The sequence below is a fragment of the Pleurodeles waltl genome, chromosome 7, assembly GCF_031143425.1.
Source record: "Pleurodeles waltl isolate 20211129_DDA chromosome 7, aPleWal1.hap1.20221129, whole genome shotgun sequence".
NCBI lineage: Eukaryota > Metazoa > Chordata > Amphibia > Caudata > Salamandridae > Pleurodeles > Pleurodeles waltl.
In genome coordinates, this window is record NC_090446.1 from 603021083 (window position 1) to 603042431 (window position 21349).

At 46.2% G+C, this 21349-nt stretch overlaps 1 protein-coding gene across 3 annotated transcripts in view; it reads right to left on the bottom strand.

The window, feature by feature from the left end:
- The window catches only part of LOC138304451 (histone-lysine N-methyltransferase, H3 lysine-36 specific-like), an 833106-nt gene that overhangs the window by 491669 nt on the left and 320088 nt on the right, over positions 1-21349 (bottom strand). For all 3 annotated transcript variants that reach the window (XM_069244519.1, XM_069244517.1, XM_069244518.1), the window contains exon 7: positions 7264-7600. In XM_069244519.1, coding sequence (XP_069100620.1) covers positions 7264-7600 — 337 coding nt within the window. The remainder of the gene's footprint in view (positions 1-7263; positions 7601-21349) is intronic.

Sequence of the window (21349 nt, forward strand, 5' to 3'; positions counted from 1 at the left end):
ACCAACACTAGATCTTCCAAACGACTCTGACTTAAACCACTGACATGTTAGACATTCCTGCAACAGGCACACATGAAGTTGGGAGTTTGGAACTGACAATGCAAGAAGCTATCATGACTAAGTCTCTTGACACCTTTGACTGTGACATGATGAATGGGGTGACAGCATGAAAGTTGTGTTTGAAAATGTTGTATCCTTGCTGTGTTTGAATAAAATAAACCCATCTGTGTGTTCAGAACAGCCCCTCAATAAGGTTAAATCTGAAGGGGTCGCAGGTGAGATTTTTGGAATTTGATAGTGAAACCCAGTTGGTGAAGCAAATCTATAGTGAGTTGAATGTGGTGTAGGCAAAGTTTGAGTGTGCTGGTCTTGCTAAGCCAGTCACCCAGATATTGGAAAACGTTAATGTTTTATTTGTGTAAGTGAGCTACAACCACTGCTAGACATTTTGTGAACTCTAGTGGAGCAGTTGTTGCTCGGAACGGGAATATTTTGAACTGCCAGAGTTTACCTGCAATCACAAATCTGAGGTATTTGCGAAGTGCTGGGTGTATAGCAATGTGAGAGCAGTTGGCTCTCCCTCAGGTCAAGTGCGGAGAGGAAATCACCTTGCTGAAGCAGTGGGATCACGTTGGGGAGTGTTACCATGTGAAAATGCTCTGACAGGATGTAATAATTTAAAGGCCTAAGATCTAGAATAGGCCTTAAAAATCTGTTATTTTTGGGGGATTAAAAAGTACAGAGTATACTCCTGTGCCTTGCAGGTGTGATGGAACAGGTTCTAAGGCTCCTTTGTTTAGAAGAGTATGAACCTCCTGCCTGAGCAGAGTGATATGCTCTGGAGAACATTTGTGAGTGTGAGGGGGAATGTTTGCAGGTGTGGAAATGAGCTCCAGACAGTAACCATGTTGGATAATATCCAACAACCATTGACCTGTTGTGCTTTGTCATGTCTGAAAAAGCGGTTGAAGACATACCCTGACAGGTGCTAAATAGTAGGGGGGAAGTGAAGGGAGTCACTGTTTTGAGACAGTTGAGAAGCCTCACCAGAGGGTGTTTTGCCTCTCCCTCTATTGTTGTTTCCTGTGTAGAGACCTTTAGAAAAGCCTTTATGGGAAGTTGGGTGAGCTTCTCCTTTATGGTAAGAGGAAGAGGTGTCCATGGCCATAAACTCAGAGGTCGATTTATATAACGGCTAACAAAAGGAGCCATGTTTAGCAGGGGTCTGCAAGGGACCCTGGGATTTAGCCACTTCATTGTCTTTTTTCATTTTGTCTAGCGCCTGTTCGACTTGTGGGCCGAAGAGGTACAGCAAGAATAGTTTGCTGTACCTCGGGGTTAAATCCGGAAATGCGTAGCCACATATGCCAGGTTAAAAAGACACTTATTTATTCTTTTGGTGGCCGTGTCAGCAGAATCTAGAGCACTGCGGATGGATCCATTAGAAATAAGCTGATCCTCGCTGACTATTTCTTCGCCCTTCTTCCTGTGCTCCTCTGGGGGTATTGATTTAGCTCCTCGATTTCATTCCGGTGAGCAGAGTCAAACCTTGCATTCAGGCATTGTGTATTAGCAATACACCAATGATTGCAGCTTGGGCTTCAACCAGCTTTCCAGAAGCATCAAACAGCTTGCTCTCCTTATCTGGAGGCAGAGCATCGCCAACAGCTTGGTAGTTCGCTCTTTTACTAGCATTAGAAAGATCAGTGAATCTGACCTCTAATAAAAACAGGGTTGGATGGTGAGGCTCTATATTTCTTCTCTACATGTGGTGTGATGCTACCTTCCCTGGCAGGATCATTAAGTCTGTCCTCCTCGTGCCTCATCGTTCCCTTTAGCGCAGGGAGGTATTGGGTGGCCTGGAAAAGAAATCACCCTCAATGGGCTCTTTATGTAGGAGCACATGGTGATAAGTAGCTGCCATCCCAATGAGCTCCTGAAAGGAGGTAGTGTTCTGGTGGAGATTTTCTGGCCGGATAGACATCTGGGTCTATGTCTGTGTAGGGATCTACATCAGATTGCGACTAAGGGCCTGTGTCTTGTGGAAAAAATGCAGAGTATCATCACCTGCTCCTTGATCACCTTGCAAAGAGTGGAGCGAACCCTGAGGAAAGGTGTCAGGAGGGTCACCCTGTGAATGTGGAGGGGAGGCTGGTGGTGGTGGAGAAAAAGGCAAAGGAGGGTGTGTGGCACCAGAGTCTCTGTCCATCCTTTTGTGTTTGGCAGGTGGTGCAGGAATATCTTGAGTCTCTTCAAAGAAAGCAGTCTTTTAGAAGGTGTCGAAACAGCAGCTTCGACCAAGACGCGGCCTGTCTGTGATTGACTATGAAGCTTTATCTGCTTAGTGTCTAGTTAGTGCTTCATCTTATGGAGGCTGGGCTCTATAAAAGTACTCTGCTATGAAGATGTGGAAACTATTGATTTTTTTTGGCGCAGAAGCGCTCTTCTGTTTCGATGTAGAAACCGTTGGTGCTGAGGCATGTAATGGTCTTTTCGGCGCTGGCTTGGCCGCTGTTGAATGGAAGCCCATAGCTATGGGCACCCAAGCAAAGATACACATCTCAGCACCAAGAATGGTCCGTTTAGGTTTGATTTTCAGTGCTGAGCTCAAATGGGGGGTGGTGTCGGTCCCGAATGCGTCTTTCAGAGTCAACCATGGCCCAATGGCAGTGGTGGTCCAATAGCCTTTGCTTCAGTGAGAGGTGTTGGATTTTTGGGCTGAACCGGGGAGACAGTACTTACAGTCATTGGACTGGAGGGAGATCTTTCATCTCAACTACTGTGTCCACAAGAACCTCAGTCGTCGACCGAAAGGGCCTCCTCCTCTGCTGCCCAGGCCTCTTACATCTCCTACTCTGGCTCAGACTCGACATCTTGTTCTTCAAAGATGTCTGGGGACTCTTTGATCTCATGTCACTGCATTTCACGAAGACAGGCCCTTCAATCCTCATTATGGTCTGGGACCAAAAGAGGTTGCAGACGTGGTGCTGGTCAGTCTGTGGGAACTTTAGGTGGCACTTAGGGCAGAAACAGAAGGAAGTCTGTTCCATTAGAAGTTCATTCTCTTCGAGGTGGAACCGAGAAAATGGCAACGCTAAAGGCCTTGGTCGGAACGCGTCGATCAAACGGGTAACTCTTATTGTCCCAGAAAGCAACCGAGGGTAGGGGAGGTATCCCAAATGGAAGAGTCCAAAAGACAGCCTCTAACTGGAGCTCGGTATAAACACCACTGGACCCGTCAGCAGAAGAAAACAATCAAAGAATGGAGTTGATGCGCATGGGCATCACCTTGTGACTCAAAAGACTTTTTGATGAAAAACTGGCAACGTTCCGGATCCCACACTAGATGGCAGAAGTATGCAGAACATGTGTATCTACAGCCAAACATGCTATCAACCTTATTGATTTCTTTTCCTAACAGGGTACTACAAACCCTTATGCACAGAGGCCAAACAGCATCAAACCATGTAGGAGCACATGGCTCTCCCTGCAACAAATCTGTATGGCACTGTCCCAAGGCTCTGAGTTAGAGGGCCTTACAATGCTAATTTCAATTCCTACGAAAAAGCGTTTGACACTGAACAGTGGCCCTCCCTATTCAAGGATCTGAAAAGAAATAATAGATACACGCTTTCTTACTTACAATAGAGCGCTACATGGCAAACACGAAGTGCAAGTCAAGGTAAAAGGTGTGTTGTCCACATTATTTCCCGTAAGACAGGGCACCCAACTAGGATGTCATTTATCCTCTCTTCTATTTACCCCGATTGTGAAGCCTCTATCATAGTGGATCTGTCAAAATGCTCAACTGATGGGATTCTGCTGGCCTAATGGACAGGCACATAGGATTACGCTATACAAAGACAACTTGCTTATCTTCCCCAATAGCTCAAATTTCTGTCCAAAGATTAGATGCTGCAAGTATATGGGGATGCTTCTGGTTTAAATGTTAAAAGGGCAAAGTCCACATACATTCCCCGAAGCAGCCTCTCTCACCTTTGGGTAGCCACTTTGCACTTCAAATACTTGGGGCTGCATATAATGCGAGACCAGTGAGAAGCTTGGGCTCTAAATATGGCCTTCCTAAACCAGCATACTTGAAAGCGTAGGCCCAATTGCCACTCTCCATCATGGGGAGAGCAGTGCTCTTTAAGATGGTGGACTTTCCTATATATTTGTACTTTTTGTTTTTACGGAAATACAATCCAGGCTTACAATATTTGTGGACTTGAAAGATTCCCGGATTTCATACAAAAAAATGCACCCTACCCATGTATGAGGGTGGACTTGGGGTCTGTGATTTCGGATCTTACTCCTGGGCAGCCCAATTATTACGAACTGGGCAGTGGCTGTTTGGGGCTAGCCATGACTCAGCATTTAAGTGAGAACTGGACACCTTGGCATGATTAGGAATATCGGCGTTAAGATATGGGCAGGCTTCCCTTGTGCAGAACAACAGGTCACTAGAATTCCACTATGCTGGTGGGAAGCCTTGAAAATGTAATGACTGGCTAAATAAACTGACTAAATCAGACATTATGGAATGGCACTAGGTTGAGGCACGTTGCAAGACTATCGGAGCTTGGGCCTGGGATTGTATAGGCATTACATGTCTTGGGGATGTCGGGGTGTCCGGTAACATAGCCCTTTCATCAACTAAGTGACGATTTTCAGTTAAACAAATTACAGTTTTTTTTCGTAAGTACATGCAACTTTCAACGCCCCAGCAGGGAACTGGTGGAGATACCAAACTTATATCCTCTCAAAGCTAAGTTAATAGTAGAGCCACCGGAGTACAAGTAGACTTCCAGGAATTACAGGTCCTTAGCAACGAATACCCCAGATCCACCAAAAAAAACTTAGAGCCACCTGGACAAGGGACATGGGAAACAGACGATGATGGCAGGAGGTCAAGATGTCTCCCGGGTCCTGGCTATCCCCACAAACCACAGTTTTATACAACTAAATTACTTCCATGGGCTGCACTGCAACCCTCCAGGCTGTGAAGAGTCAAAAAACCCTGAATCTACATGCTGCAGACAGTAAAGGGATGCTTTCAATTATATGATCTGGGTCTGTCATCTCATTCAGGGGTACTGACAAACGATATTCAGGGGCTTGACCCGAATCCTAAACACACTGGCAGTGCCGGACCCCAAGGTGGAGTAGTTATGAATATTGAATGGACAGACAGATTCAAGAAGCCAGAGGGTATTGGCAGGCCTCGACTTCCTGGTCACCAAAAAAAACAGCTTGCTACTGGCAAAAGGTTTCCCTTTCATCCATGTCAGACTGAAGGAGGAGCAGGGACTACTATGTTTCTGCAGAAGAAATGGTAAATGTGTGGAATGGCTGTGCAACAAAACATGGAAGGATGCAGGGCCCATTACTTGACAACCAAAATGACATGAGGCCTTTACAGATTCCAGGTACATGATTATTTCACAAGCTGTAATGTGGTGCACCCTCTATACAGATCTCCCTCTGTGTTGTCTGCATGGTTCTTATGTCGGTATTTGTTACGTACTGCAATAAAACGGAATTTTTAAAAACAGAACAGAGAAGAGCATCCTAGACAAATAATTCAATAACATTCCTCAAACTAAGTGCCCAAAGTTCATTATTACATAGGCAATTCATCGCTCGCAGGTGTTTCTTGGCTACCGCCACACCAATGGATTTTGTGTCACATTAAAGCCAAACACATTCAATAGCAGATGTATGCGAACTGAGGTCCTGCAACAGCAAAGCCTAATGTAGATGTCACACATCTTACCAGTGAGAAGCCAACGTAGTCACAAAAGAGCATGTAGTGATATGAGTTCCCTCCTCCTTCATATAAAACATGAGGTATGCCGGTGGATACAGCCATCAAAAGGGCATTATTTCTCATGCCTCTATCCAAGATGCCAAAATATGGACACTGTGGGCTGATGCCAGAAACCTCATTTACCAATGCCCTAAAATGATGTTAAAATGGTGAATCACAGTAATAGCAAAACTTTATTGTTTTGAATAATAAAAATCTGAAATTCTTAAAATGGTGAGGCACAGGACACTCGAGTGAGAAAAATCCTCTACTGGCTAAAAGGGAAGGCGAGTTACGCATATGTGCAGAAACAAGTCCTTCAGTTGTCAAATTATTCGAGAAAGTGTCAGTTATTTGTCTTACTTCATATATTTGTATATAGCTGTTATATCGGATTTTTGTACATACAATCCTGAACCCTTGTTCCAAAGATTAACTGCCAAATGTTTCGGAAAAAGTCTATAACCTAACAAGCAAATAATGTTATTTTGTGCTGAATCCTGACATATGCATACCTGCCACAATTATCACACTTCTTGGGCCCTTTTAGTGAATTTGAATTTGTTTTGACATTCCTTATACTACTATCTCTGCATTTCTTTCAAAGTCGCAATAATTCGGGTACAGGGAAAAAAAATGACATGTTTTGAAAGTTATGTCTCATTTTAATTCCCATAAAACGTATATTTCTAAAAACCGAGTGAGAGTAGTTATGACTGTGTGAACGTATATTAGAACACGTTCACCAGCAGGCACCAAGTCACTAAAGCTGAATCCCGTTCCGTGTTTTATGATCCTCTCCACTGTTCAAGTACTCTAGACCCCCCCCAACATTGCATCAAATAAAATTACCCTTGACATTTGGTATGCAACGGGACAAATATCCAATAACAACTGAAACCAAGTGCTTACCAGCCACATGCTAGGCAAGTCAACAAATTCCCACTGACAATACAACGCAGCAGGATGTCAAGCAAATTAATAACCCTCTTAAGTGTGAGCATAATTCAGAGGAAATACTACAAAATGGTATTTCCACTAAAGAAAGGAATGAACAGATCAGAGTATGTCAACAGGACATAATGAATGGGTGGTGGTGAGAAGTTCTCTTCCTAGCATATCATACAGTTCATTAACATTAATTAGTAGCTCAACTGTACTTAGTAGACCGTCTCCTGATACTGTGACATATGCACTGCAGGATTCAATGAAATATCAAAAATAGTGTTTCAGAAACGGACTAGAAAAACTCTGCTAACAAATAGTAGTCTATCGAAGATGTTGATGGTGTGCACTTACCAAGATTAGGAAGAAAACGCTTACCTTGGGCATTCCAAATTCCCTTACAGAAATGGAGGAACAATTAACATGTAAAATGATATATTTAAAATGCCATACTTAAAAACGGTAGCCGTGGTAAGCAGAAAACAAAAGAAACATCTATTTCTGTTTACCTGATTTCTGCAAAAGATCCCTTGCTGGTAATTGTGGTGCAGACTGCAAAGTGTCTTCAGTCCCCGAATAACGACAAATAGATTTATCAGATGAGGTTAGTGAAGACAGCAAATACGCTGGGGAAATTCCATGGCCACTGTCTGCCACATTTTCAGATTCTGTGCGATTTTCGGATTCTGTGCAGTGTGAATTTGGCTCTATCACATGTGTAGCCTCCATTTTTATGGCAGGAGATGCTTCAGTGTTTGTGCTGACCAAAACAGATGGGTCTAATGTTCCACTCTCGTTCTGAAAACACTCAGACTCTGTTACTTCAGTCTTGACTGTAGGCTTAACCTATCAAAGGGAATTAAAAATGTCATTGTACATTACTTCAAATCTCCCAAATCTGTAAGTGTTTGCATTTGCTAACCTTGTGGTCAAATTTAATCTCATTTAAGCATTCTCTGCCACTTCTCAGTTGGTTAAATGCTTATTTTCTAATGTTAAGCTTTTAATACGGTAGTTTATCAGTATTAGTGCCTACAAAACCATATAACTTGCAAACATGTGAGTGAACAATAAATCAAATTACCTTCATGATGTTTCTGGCAGGGTTACAATACGATATCTACCCCTCCATTACAAATGGCTAGGAAATGTAAGCAGCCATTAGAAGAATTTGAAAAACATCTTCTCAAAATACATCACTCTTTACAAGTTTTCGAAGGACACCTGCACCACATGGCATGACTAGGCCCGGCATCTTACACTAGTTTTCAAACACGTTAAGTGAAAGCACAAACTGAAGTCCTACAGCGAAGTTGGCCTCAAAATGTCCTGATTTTAAAATAAATGTAATCCAGATACTTTATTTCCATGCATTTGTAATATTGCTTTACTGTGGCCCGCTAAGTAGTTAATCTTCTTTTGGCCACTTTGACCAGGGCAGATCAGTCCTCATCACCACATGGTGAGCTTGCCTCAATCATACGCAATAATCTGGAAGAGCTCTGGGAAGACACTAAGATGAGCCCATGCTGGAAATCTGAAAACTAAGATATCATAACAGAAATTGAATAGATGTTTTATTTTTATAGCGTTCCACTGTATGAAAGCATATTACTAAATTATTTGTCAATCCATCTATTATTCATGGATACCGAGTGTGATTATTAAACAATTTTTTTTTATATCATCTCTCGCTAGGAAGCCACTATTTTACTTTTCATCAAATGGGATTGCCTCTCAATATTATTCACAAAACATTGTTATTATTTCAAGTGACTGATACACAGTAAATCACCTCATGAAAAATTAAAAAGTTAACCAATTACGACCTGGTCACAAAGTTAAAACAAGCTCCTTTTATCCAGCATCATAACACTTGCTTTATTTAGGCAAATTAATTAACCAGGTCAAATTATTTGTTTCTGCTTTGTTCATCCAGTATGTATGTATTCCTTTGTAAATGTCTTTCTTTACATAACTGCCTCACGTATTTCCACCATCACTATCTATTTTAGGGGGCATCAGGTCATCATACCTCCTGACGTCCCTGAAATCATTAGCTATGTATATGATTACATTTTGGTACCTCAATCAATATCAATAATAACCTCCTAATCCTCTTCCCTGTCCAGCTCATTATTTACGAACGGCGATGACACCTCCCAGTAGACAAGTTCAATTCCCACCAATAGAAAATAAGCTGTCCACACGTCCGACTTTGCAGTTGGTTATATAAACATGCACAGGACAATGCACATTCTGCTAACTTCTGCCGCCCGCAGTCTTTAAACAGCCCTAGAAAGTATAGGGCACTGATTGTAACTAACTAAAATATCTATTGTGTCCGCTGTAACACTTCGCTGTGGTCGAGATGCTTCCAAGGTAACATGAGAAAGGGAGACTCCCTTGGTAGCGTTGATGTGCTCTCTTCCTTTGTGGGACAGATGCTGTCCCAAAGCAGCCCGAGTCACGATGCAAAAGGTAACCAAACATGTTGGAGGGTTACACTGTCTGGCGCGGCACAAATTCAAGGCAGTAGGGCTTTTTGTGTAAAAAAAAAAAAAAAACACACGTTAATCTCCCTCTTCAGACTGCCCCGACGATTTCGCAGTTCAGAACCGCATCTATCTTGAGCAGGGAGGAAGATGACTGCATTGCAGCTATGAGGATCCATGGAGCAGGAGTGTCCTGAAGTCAGGGGCAGGAGAAGAGGCTCTCAACTGCATTCGCTTTCATCAGACCTGAAGACTGGTGTATGGCGGCGACATGCTCCTGTAGATGCCTCCGGCGCCTGCTGACTTGAGTGCAAGGGTCTTGGTCTACTAAGGCCTGCCGGAAGGAGGTAGGCACCAATCCTGTAAGAGCTCTGTGTAGGCTGTGAGTGGGAAACGACTAGGCTCGTCTTCAAAGTCGGGGCTCTTCGCTGTCCGGATTGCATCCCGTGCACAGGTGTGTTGCCCAAAGGGAGGTGATTCGCAGTGCGGGTGAAGGCGCAGAAGGGAGAATCGCCCAGTGATTGGCGGCAAGCGATCCCCATGCCTTGTCCTGGGCCCAACGACGATATGACTAGTAGGTGGATGGCAACCTGCAGCAAGTCCCTTGCTTCCCTCCACCCAAACAGAAGGAAAATAAATGCTAAAAATGGTACAGCGACAAATAGTGTGTATCCATCTCCAGCTCACAGTAACAACTGCCCAAGTACGACCAGGGGGGAAAGAATGTGCAAATAACGCCCAGGTCTCGTCAGACTGGTCAGAAATAAGAGAGTGGGCACAAGACAGTCTAAAGTTCAAAGCAAACAGGGCCCACAACCACTCCAGCATCATTCGTAACGCCCTTGATCCCAGAGTAGGCAGGCCAATAGTGGTGACACTGACCCCCAGAGGTGGAGGACCTTTGCAGAACCGAGATCGGCTCTCGTCACTCTCCGCCATGCTTCGCCCCTCAATGTGATGACATTGCTTCACGGTGCTACCATCCCCCTTAAGCATGACAAAGGAAGCTGGATAAATTTACTAAAAATATTAAAAATATTACAGGCTCATCTAAAACTGCCCAACCTTTCAGAGGGAGAAGCAGTGGGCCCAGCAGACAACAGTTGATCTAAAAACTCAAATATTATTTTGCAGGCCATCACCACCACCAGGCAGGTTCTAGAGACACGGATCGGATAAGTGGGGACAGAGGTAGATTTTCTTATCTAAGATTTGATAAATGTTGTTGATTGAGTCACCAACGCAGATGGGCTGATCTGAGGGGTGGGTGATGCAGTGAAGGGAATCCGATCTACTGTCCAAAAACTAAAAGCCACTACGAGCTGTGCTGTCCTGTGAAAGATACAGAGGGAAGATCAAGACATGGTATCTTCAGATTTGTGGGGCTTGGAGGGGGCAGAAGAGGAAAACGCAATTTCTGGAAAACTGGCTAAATACTAGGCTGATAGCTCTGGCTCTGCTCTGTGGCTGAAAAAAACTACCCATACCGTGGACCCCAAACAACCTCTTGAGTCTCCACCATACACCCCGATTGCAAATGTTCTCAATTATACAGACTGCAACTTCCTCCTCTAAACTGCTACAATGATTGGAGAAAAGCAATATAATTCCAGGAAGATACTCATATTCCAATACTACACTAAAGTAGTTAATGAGCAAAGAAGAACCTTCAATCAGGTGAAGCAGAAATGAGGGCAATGGGCCTCAGTTATATGTTAATGTTCGCAGCAAGACTGAAGAACAAGTTACTTACCTTTGGGGAGCCTTATTTGGTAGAGACATATTCTAGTTGCAGATTACTTACCTTAGAATTTACCTCAGGCGTCAGTCTGGATCCGGACATTTTTCTCAACCAGTACCCATGCATGCCATTAGGTGGTGTCGGCCGGCTCCAAGTCCTTCCTCGGCATCCTGCGCTCCAGATATAATGTTGCAGTGCCTATACAGGTGGCACCACCCGGCACACTGTTGTCAGTTCTTTTCATGACTTTTCACGCCAGAAGCGAAGAGCTATAAAGAAATCATACCACTGGGGGGGTCGTTAAGGAATATGAAGCTAGAAAATGTCTCTACCTGATGAGGCTTTACCGAAGGTAATTAACTTATTCATTTGTAAATTCCTTACTTTAGAATCAATACCAAAGCAATGCCATCCCCAGAGGCGGGTCTACAAACCAAGATTACACTAGAAAGTCCTGCAAGACCAAACAGGCAAAGTACCCTTCCCACCGGACCCGACTGTCCAGTCATTTATGTCTGGTGAAAGTGTGCAGTAATGCCCACAATACTGCCGGACAGATGTCCAGGACTGTAACTCTGCATGATAACGCAGTGGTTGCAGCTATCACTCTAATAAGAGTGAGCGAGCAAACCCTCAGGGTTGTTTTTTAGCCAATGCACATTTGAATGGAGAGAACCATCTAGAGATGGTTCTTTTATGCACTGCCTGACCTTTTTTCGCACCCACACATCCACCCAGAACTCTTTAGTACGATAAAGGTAGAACGCCAATGCTTTTTTGTTGTGAAGGCAGTGGAGTCTTTCCTTTTCCTTAGAAGGATGGGGGATGCGTAAAAAGTAGGCAAGGTGAGATAGGCCTACATGAAAGGCTGTCCTGGTGCGTAGCGCCACTTTCTCAGGGTAGATAGAAAGGTACGGCGGCTCAGATGACAATACCTGCAGCTCACTCACCCTGCGGGCAGATGTAATGGTCCAAAGAAAAGCTGTTTTCAATGTTAGAAGCCTGAGAGGACCAATTGTGAAGAGGCTCAAAAGGGGCACACGTGAAAAATGTTAGAACAAAATTCAAATCCCTTTGGGGCATGATGAATGGTGATGGAGGAACCATATGGGTCAGACCCGTAACGAACCTACAAACTATAGGAGACTTAAACAAAAGGGCTGGTCAGGTAATCTCGGAAATGCAGAGATAGCAGACAAATGTTCTTTGGGGGTGACCAAAGCAGAGCCCTGCCGGGCCAAAGAAAGTATAAACAAGAGCCCATTGGAAAGAGGAGCAGGGGCTTTGGGGGGGGGGGGGGGGGGGGAATAACCGGCTTGTCTATACACCATGCCATAAATTTGTTCCATCGACAGGCGTATACTGTTTTGGTGGTAAGACACCTGGTTGCCAAGATAACATTACAGATTTGTGCAGAAGGACAAAAGCTGTCAACTGCTGCCGCTCAATCTCCATGCAAGGCGGCAGAGACTGGACAGGTTTGGTGAAGAAATCTCCACTGGTGCTGCGACAGAAGATACTCCAGATGGGAAAGTCTGATCAAAGGATTGATGGCCACGCTTAACAGCCCAGGATATCAGACTCTTTGTGCCCAGTCCGGAGCTACAAGAATTAATTGTGCCAGGTTGTTCTTCATCTTCTTGAGAACTCTGGGCAGAAGGGGTATGGGCGGAAAAGTGTACAGGAGCCCCGAGCTCCACCAGAGAAGAAAAGCATAGCTGAGCAAGTGCCATCTTGGAAACTCCAATGCGCAAAACTGCTAACATTGCCTGTTCTCTGCAGAAGCGAACATATCTAACCAATTGTCTCCCCACTGCTGAAAGAGACCTGGCGCCACCCCGGATAGAGATGCCATTCGTGATCGACCAGGCATTGATGGATGAGTTTGTCCGCTCTGATGTTCAGAGAGCCCACCAGGTGTTGAACCACCATGGAAATGCCCTGATGTTACAGCAATGTCCAGAGTCGCAGAGCCTCCTGACAAAAGGTCCACGACCCCACCCCACCCTGCTTGTTGCAGTACCACATGGCAGTGGTGTTGTCCGTGAACACCTGCACTCATCTCCCTTTGAGAGGGGGAAGGAATGCTTTCAATGCCAGTCTGATTATCATGAGCTCTAAAAGAATGATGTGGAGCCCTGACTCCTACTGAGACCAGTCACCTCTGATCATCGCCTCTCCCATGTGGCCACTCCATTCCAGGAGGGACGCATCTGTCACTAATGTCGGATCTGGTTGGGGAAGGGAAAGGGATCAACCTCTGACCTAATCGTGGTTCAAGAGCAACCACTGTTGATCTTTCTGCAGTTCACTCTGAGATCTGGAACATGTCAGAGAGATTTCCCTGATGCTGCACCCAATGGAACTTCAGGTCCCACTGCAGAACCCGCATACACCATCTGGCATGTGTCACAAGCAGGATGAAGTAGGCCATGAGGCCCAGCAGCCTCAGAGTCATTCTCACCTAAATCCAGGATAGAGACTGAACATCGGTATCATACCCTAAATATTCTGGTACACAGTGAACTGAAAATGCTCATGACCTACCATGAATCGCAAGTAACATCTGTGGGCAAGCAGGACGGGAATATGGAAATAGACATGTTGCAAGTCCAACACTACCATCCAGTCTCCTGGGTGCAGGCAGATAAAACCAGAGCCACAGAGATCATTCTGAACTTCTCCTTCTTGAGGAAGAGAGTGAGGGACCAAAGTCTAGGATAGGGCAGAGGCCCTTGTCCTTTTTGAGCACCAGAAAATAGCGGGAATAACAACCACTACCTACTTCTGGCACAGGGATTCTAGGCCAAGAAAGCCGTAACGTCCTTGCAGCGAAGTGCCGACTAATCCTCCGTAATCCGATCATAAGATGGTGGCATGGAGAAAGAGGGAGTCCTGAAGGGGAGGGAGTAGCCCCTTTGGACTATTTGCAAAATCCACTTGTGTGACATGCTGGACAGTGAAATGCCAGCAGGGCAGGTGAAGGCGAATCCTGCTTTCCTGGTTGGGAAGGCTCAGACTAGGACGGTTTGGAGGCTGCTGTAAAAAAAGAAAAAGAAAAAGAAAGAAAAGGGGTGGGGATGGATGGCTGGGTGGAATGGCTAGACTGCTGGCTCCCTGATCCACAATGCTGTTGAATCACACATCCCTGGACACGCAGAAGCTGGAGGGGAACAGTCATGGTTGTGCCCCACTTCCAACGCCACTAAAGGGGCTAAAAACAGACGGAGGGGCGTGGGGGGCAGGTGCAAAGCCCAAGGACTTGGTCATAGCCCGGGACTTCATAAAGCACCAGAGTGCCGAGTCTGCTTTGTCTGTGAAGAGACCGGTGTTATCAAAGGGCATATCCAGACGGGTGGACTGGACATAGGCCGAAAAGCAAGATATCCTCAACCAGGCGTGGTGCCTTAAGGCCACTGTTGATGCAACCATTCTGCCTAGTGAGTCGGTTGTATCTAGCCCACATCATATTGTAAACTTTGCTGCTCTCTCCTGTAAGGAAATGTCTCCTTGGCATGGTTACCCCCGGACTTCTTGCCTTTGCTGATGCTAAGTTTTGATTGAAAGTCTGCTGGGACCCTGCTAACCAGGCCCCAGCACCTGTGTTCTTTCCCTAAACTGTACCTTTGTTTCCAAAATTGGCACAGATATCAGATAAGTCCCTTGTAACTGGTACCCCTGAAACCAAGGGTCCTGATGCCAGGGAAGGTCTCCAAGGACTGCAGCATGTCTTATGCCACCCTGGGGCCCCTCACACAGGACCTGCACACTGCCTTACAGCTTGTGTGTGCTGGTGGGGAGAAAATGACTGAGTCGACATGGCACTCCCCTCAGAGTGCCATGCCAACCTCACACTGCCTGTGGCATAGGTAAGTCATCCCTCTAGCAGGCCTTACAGCCCTAAGTGCATGAGCACTATGCCCCTACTGTGTCTAACCAAAACCTTGGACATTGTAAGTGCAGGGTAGCCATAAGAGTATATGGTCTGGGAGTGTGTCAAACATGAACTCCACAGTTCCATAATGGCTACACTGAAATCTGTGAAGTCTGGTATCAATCTTCTCAGCACAATAAATGCACACTGATGCCAGTGTGCAAATTATTGTAACATGCACCCAGAGGGCTCTTGGAGATGCCCCCTGAATACCAACCCGACTTCTAGTGTGGGGCTGACCAGTTTCTGCCAGCCTGCCACAACCAGACAAGTTGCTGGCCACATGGGGAGAGTGCCTTTGTCACTCTGTGGCCAGGAACAAAAGCCTGCACTGGGTGGAGGTGCTTCACACCTCCCCCTACAGAAACTGTAACACCTGGATGTGAGCCTCAAAGGCTCACCCCCTTTGTTACAGCGCCCCAGGGCATCCCAGCTAGTGGAGATGCCAGCCCCTCTGGCCACTGCCCCCACTTTTGGAGGCAAGGCTGGAGGAGATAATGAGAAAAACAAGGAGTCACCCAACAGTCAGGACAGCCCCTAAGGTGCCCTGAACTGAGGTGACCCCTGCCTTGAGGAATCCTCCATCTTGAGTTTGGAGAATTCCCCCAATAGGATTAGGGATGTGCATCCGTCCCCACAGGGAGGAGGCACAAAGAGGGTGTAGCCACCCTCCAGGACAGTAGCCATTGGTTACTGCCCTCCCAGACCTAAACACACCCCTAAATTTAGTATTTAGGGGCACCCCAGAACCCTGGAAATCGGATTCCTGCAACCTGAACTACAAAGAAGGACTGCTGACCTACAAGCCTGCAGAGACGACGGACGACAACTGCTTTGGCCCCAGCCCTACCGGCCTGTCTCCAGTCTCGAAAACCTGCAACCAGCGACGCATCCAACGACCAGCGACCTGTGAAGCCTCAGAGGTCTGCCCTGACCCCAAGGACCAAGAAACTCCCCTGAGCAGCGGCTCTGCTTAACAACAGCTACATCTTTGCAACAAAGAAGCAACTTTCAAAGAACTCACTCTTCCCGCCGGAAGCGTGAGGCTTCTCACACTGCACCCGACGCCACCGGCTCGAGATCTAGAGAACAAACACCACAGGGAGGACTCCCCGGCGACTGCGACCCCGTGAGTAGCCCAAGGTGACCCCCCTGGACTCCCACGGTGACGCCTGCTGCGAGAATCAAGAGGCTCCACCTGACCAAGTCTGCCTCTAACAAGGGAACCGATGCCTGGACCAAGCACTGCACCCGCAGCCCCCAGGACCACAAGGAACCGAACTTCAGTGCAGGAGTGACCCCCAGGCAACCCTCTGCCTAGCCCAGGTGGTGGCTGTCCCGAGAAGCCCCCCCTGTGCCTGCCTGCACCGCTAGAATGACCCCCGGGTCCCTCCATTGTTTCCTATCTAAAACCCAACGCCTGCTTTGCACACTGCACCCGGCTGCCCCTGTGCCGCTGAGGGTGTGTTTTGTGTGCCTACTTGTGTCCCCCCAGTGCTCTACAAAACCCCCCTGGTCTGCCCCAGAGGACGCGGGTACTTACCTCCTGGCAGACTGGAACCGGACCATCCCTGTTCTCCATAGGCGCCTATGTGTTTTGGGCACCTCTTTGACCTCTGCACCTGACTGGCCCTGAGCTGCTGGTGTGTTAACTTTGGGGTTGCCTTGAACCCCCAACGGTGGGCTGCCTACGCCCAGGAACAGACTTGTAAGTGCCTTACTTACCTCACAAACTAACCTTTACTTACCTCCCCAGGAACTGTTGATTTTTGCACTGTGTCCACTTGTAAAATAGCTTATTGCCATTTTAACAAAGACTGTATACGATATTGCTTTACTTCAAAGTTCCTAACTTACATGTGTGGAATACCTTGCATTTTATGTATTTACTTCAAATCTTGAACTTCTAAAAATAAATTAAGAATTTTTTTTTTTTTTTATAAAAAAAACCTATTGGCCTGGAGTTAGTCTTTGAGTGTGTGTTGCTCATTTATTGCCTGTGTGTGTACAACAAATGCTTAACACTACCCTCTGATAAGCCTACTGCTCGACGACACTACCACCAAATACAGCATTCGAATTATCTACTTTTGCCACTTTCTTACCTCTAAGGGGAACCCTTGGACTCTCTGCACACTATTTCTTACTTTGAAATAGTATATACAGAGCCAACCTCCTACATCTCCCATCATCAACAGCTCGGCAGAGAATGGCCCGGGCCACCTCCAAGACCTGTGGCAGCACCTGGATAACTGTCACAAAGTATGGGTGTAACAGCCCAAAAGGCATGCCGTATTCAGAACGCAATACCAGGCTGGAGGAAGAAAACGTCTTCCTCTTCCCAAGCTGATCCAGCCTCTTGGGGTTCCCTATCCGGAAGTGGGGAGGGGAATGCGCCCGGGGACGTGGAAGCTTGGATAACCAAGCTCTCAGGGGTTGGGCATTGTGTCAGGAACACTGGCTCATTTGGAACTGGTCAATGGCGGTGGGCGATTGTCCTGTTCAGAGGAGCTCCTGTGCTAGGCTTGGACCAGGTCCCCAGCAGGACCTAAGTGAGGGCTTCATTAAAGAGTAAAAGGGGTTCAGAAGTGGAAGCCCCACGCTGAAGCACCTCTGTCAGGAGATTAGTCCTGACTGCCACAGAAGGCAGCTCGAGGCCCAGGACCTCAGCCGCTCTTCTCACCACTGAGTAGGACGCCCCCCCTCCACAGCCACGGTAGGGGGAGAAAGCATGCCAGTGTTGAGGGAAGGGTCCAGACCACTGGCCTCATACAGGTCCACCTGCCAGTCCATGGGATCTTCCAGCTAGTATTCCAAAGGGTCCTGCGACCCCTCCCAATCCTCGCCATACCCCAACCCAAGAGTGATGAGGCCAGGATCTGACCTAAGGAGCAAGGACCCTCTCAAAGTCTGGATTGGTGTTGCACGATGCTTGTCGGAGTCAGAAAATAGGATTGGGTGGGGGAGCTAACGCCTCCTGGGGCACCAACGGCATCAAGATAATCAACTTCAGCGAAGGGCAAGGTAGTAAGACCAACACCAGCAGGGATCCAGGAGTGGATCCATGTGTGCACCTGAAGCCAAAACCGCCGGTGCGGAACATGAGGGGGCCCCTGCTGACACCGCCAGGCCCAAAGGCAGTACAGCAGAGTCAGACTGCCCAAATACGAGGTTCATGACCTCATAAAATTCTCGGAGTTGAGCAGTGATTGCTCCAGCTCCCCAAAACTCGGAGGTGCGACGCCAACCCAGATGCAGTCTCCGAGGATGGAGGCCTGGAATGATGACACTCCTTTTCACTCGTCTCGTTGGCCAACGGACAGGGTGAAGTGGAAGAACGCTTGTTCTTCTTCAACTTCTTTTTGTTCCTCAACTTATCTGACCATCCAGAGGACTTGGAGTTGGATGGTGAAGAATGGGGTTCGGCAAACATTTTCAGGTCCTTCATCTCGACTGAGAACGATGCGGAGCTAAGTGCCAGGTCACAATGAGCTTAAGGGACCGCTCCCTTAGAGCTTTTGGATACATGGCCCAGTACAAATTCGGGTGGTAGTCGAGCACCAGACACCACAAGCACACAAGGTGTGGATCCGTCATGAACATCGCCCGATGAAAGGATCTACAGGGCTTGAACCTGGTTTTACATGACAACATCTTGATGCACCAGGAGTGTTGCACTAAAAAAAACTTTGACAAAAAGTTGAAAAAGACCAGTCAAAAAGTGACTAAGGGGTAGCTCTTCTTCGGATCTGCGCCTGGCTAACACGGAAAGAAAAGAACTGACAGTACGCTGAGGTGGCGGCTATATAGGCCCGCAACATCATATCCGGCATGCACAACGCCAACGACTGACGTGCAACCGACCAACGCCACCTGATGGCACAGGGATACTGCTTGAGAAAAATCTCTGGATCCAGACTGACGCCTGGGAGAAATTCCAAGAAAACCTGCAACTAGAAGTCTCTATCAGTTGGTTATCTTCAACAAAAAGACTTCAAGACTCTGGACCAGGTTTGGCCATGGTGGAGGAACGCACCTTGTGGCCTTGTTGGGTCAGAGAGAGAGAGAGAGAGGAGAAGGATACATGAGTGGCTTCCCAGCAAAGGCACACCCAAAGGAATGGAGGAACCGTAATTGACACAAGTCTCACCCCAGGAGAGCACAAAAAAGAGAGCCTATATCTGAGGGTAAGGATAACCAAGCCTTCAACAAAGACACCTCGGGCTCAGAGAAGGAAATGGAGCAAGATACAGAACAGTCTCCTACAACAAGCCAAACAGAGGAGGCATAAAAACGACAAGATGCAGCTGAGCACGAGATATAGCCACATACTGGAATATACATACCTGACAGACCGAGTGGGCTAAAACCGAATAATTTAATCCAGACGGCTATTTTACAGTGGCCCGGAGAACAAACAGTACCAAAATGACTCCCACTGTGTACTTATAGGTGTGTTGCAGAGTTATTCCTTCTCACTGTAAGTGAAACTACACTACATTCATTGGCATAATTACAAGCAGGCCCCCAAAAGTGATGGTAATCATTGAGGGAGACTTAAATGCAGTGATGGACCCAAGAATGAACACTAACTCCTCAACCGTACATAGATTCAATCACCTTCTCTAGTGGGCAAAAACTCAGTCACAGATATATGGCACTGTCAACAATGGACAACCAGTTCTGTTACTACTCACCCCTACATGGTTCACATTCATAAACAGACTGCCTGTTCATGCTGGCTCTAGAAGTTAGGGAAGTTGAATTTAACCAAGAGGTTTGTCTGACCACTCACACATTGATTTGGCAATATATACTAAGAGAGGAACGAATGGAGTGTGGCATTTGAAAGCATGGTGGATAACAGAGGGCATTTAATGATCATCTCGAAGACCGAATTGCAGATTATTTTTAACTAAATGTAAGCTCGGTTTCCTACCAGGGTACCAATTGAGAAGTCTTGACAACTTTGATTAGAGGGCCAATCAATGGTTTACATTAAAGGAAAAGCTAGAGCTATGGGAAAGGAGATAATTGACCTGGAAGATTAAATTGTCAAACTCAAGCGGAAGACACCAACTCCCAAAATGCAGATACCAGCCGGCTGCTCAAATTAGCCAGGACCATATTCAAGCAAGAAAATGAAAGACTCAACACAAGTGGGTGGGCTTATTTCCCAAAGCAGAATTTATGAGAAAGGTGACAATGATTACATTATTATACTCGTTCACTAATGAGGAGCATGCAACTAGATTTGTTCCCTCCATACTGAATGGAAAGAGAAGAGACAATTGTTAAATCTTCAGACATCAGAGAAGCGGTTACTGAGTACTACACAACACTATACACACACAACTCCAATCTACACTTTTACAGTTTACACTTGAGAGAGAGAGAGAAAACCCCATCTTAAAGATCTCCTGGTATGTACCATAGCATTGGCTGACAGTGGAGATTTAGAACACCCAATCACAGGTGAAGATACTTAAAAGGCCATTACATCAGTGCCTTCTGAGTAAAGTTCTGGACACAATGATCTCCCATTGGAATTCCTCAAACGATACTCATCATTGCTCATCCCAAATTTGAAGGGAACATCTGAGGAACAATGCAAGAACTGCACCCTGTCATGTAACTTACGAGGAGCAACGATTTGGGTTATCCTGAAACATAACAAGCCCCATATTTTTAATTGACACAGAGTCCACAGTACTCACAAACGTAACAGCAACCAGGCTAGCTAAAATAGTGCACTCTTCAAGTCAATGAGAATCAAAATGGCTTAATGACAAATAGGAGCACCCACCACTGCTTACAGCACAATCATGTCATACTATCCTGTATGGTTGAGCTTAGCCAAAATACTGCCTTACTACTAATAGAAAGAGAAGGCCTTTGACACTGTGCACTGACCATTCATGTTTTCGGCACTACGCAGAGTGAATTTTGGGCAGTGATTCCTCAGGTTTGTTAAAACCATCTATAAAGTACCTAGGGTGCAGGCAGGAGTCAAGGGTACCCTTCTGTCCCATTCTCGATAGAGATAAACACTCGTCAGGGGTGACCACACTGAACAATAATATTCCTCCTTGTGGTGGAACGTCTTGCAAAAGGGATACAAAGAGACACTCAGGTAGTGGGGCAAAGGTCGGGCAATAGTCAAGAATACAGAATTTTGCTATATGCGGACAACAGGATTTTGTCTATTCAATAGCCAGATACTTCCACCCAAGACTCCTAGAAATTCTCAGGGTCTATTGGGAAACTTCAGGCCTCGAGGGAAATTGGGGAACGTCCATATGTATTTGCATCAGGGGAGTATATAATCTTGCCAAGCAACCACTAAACTATGAGTGGCAAGTGAACACTTTGATTATTTGGGAATGGAGACAGCAAGACAGTAGAGTAAAAACTGGGAATCAAAT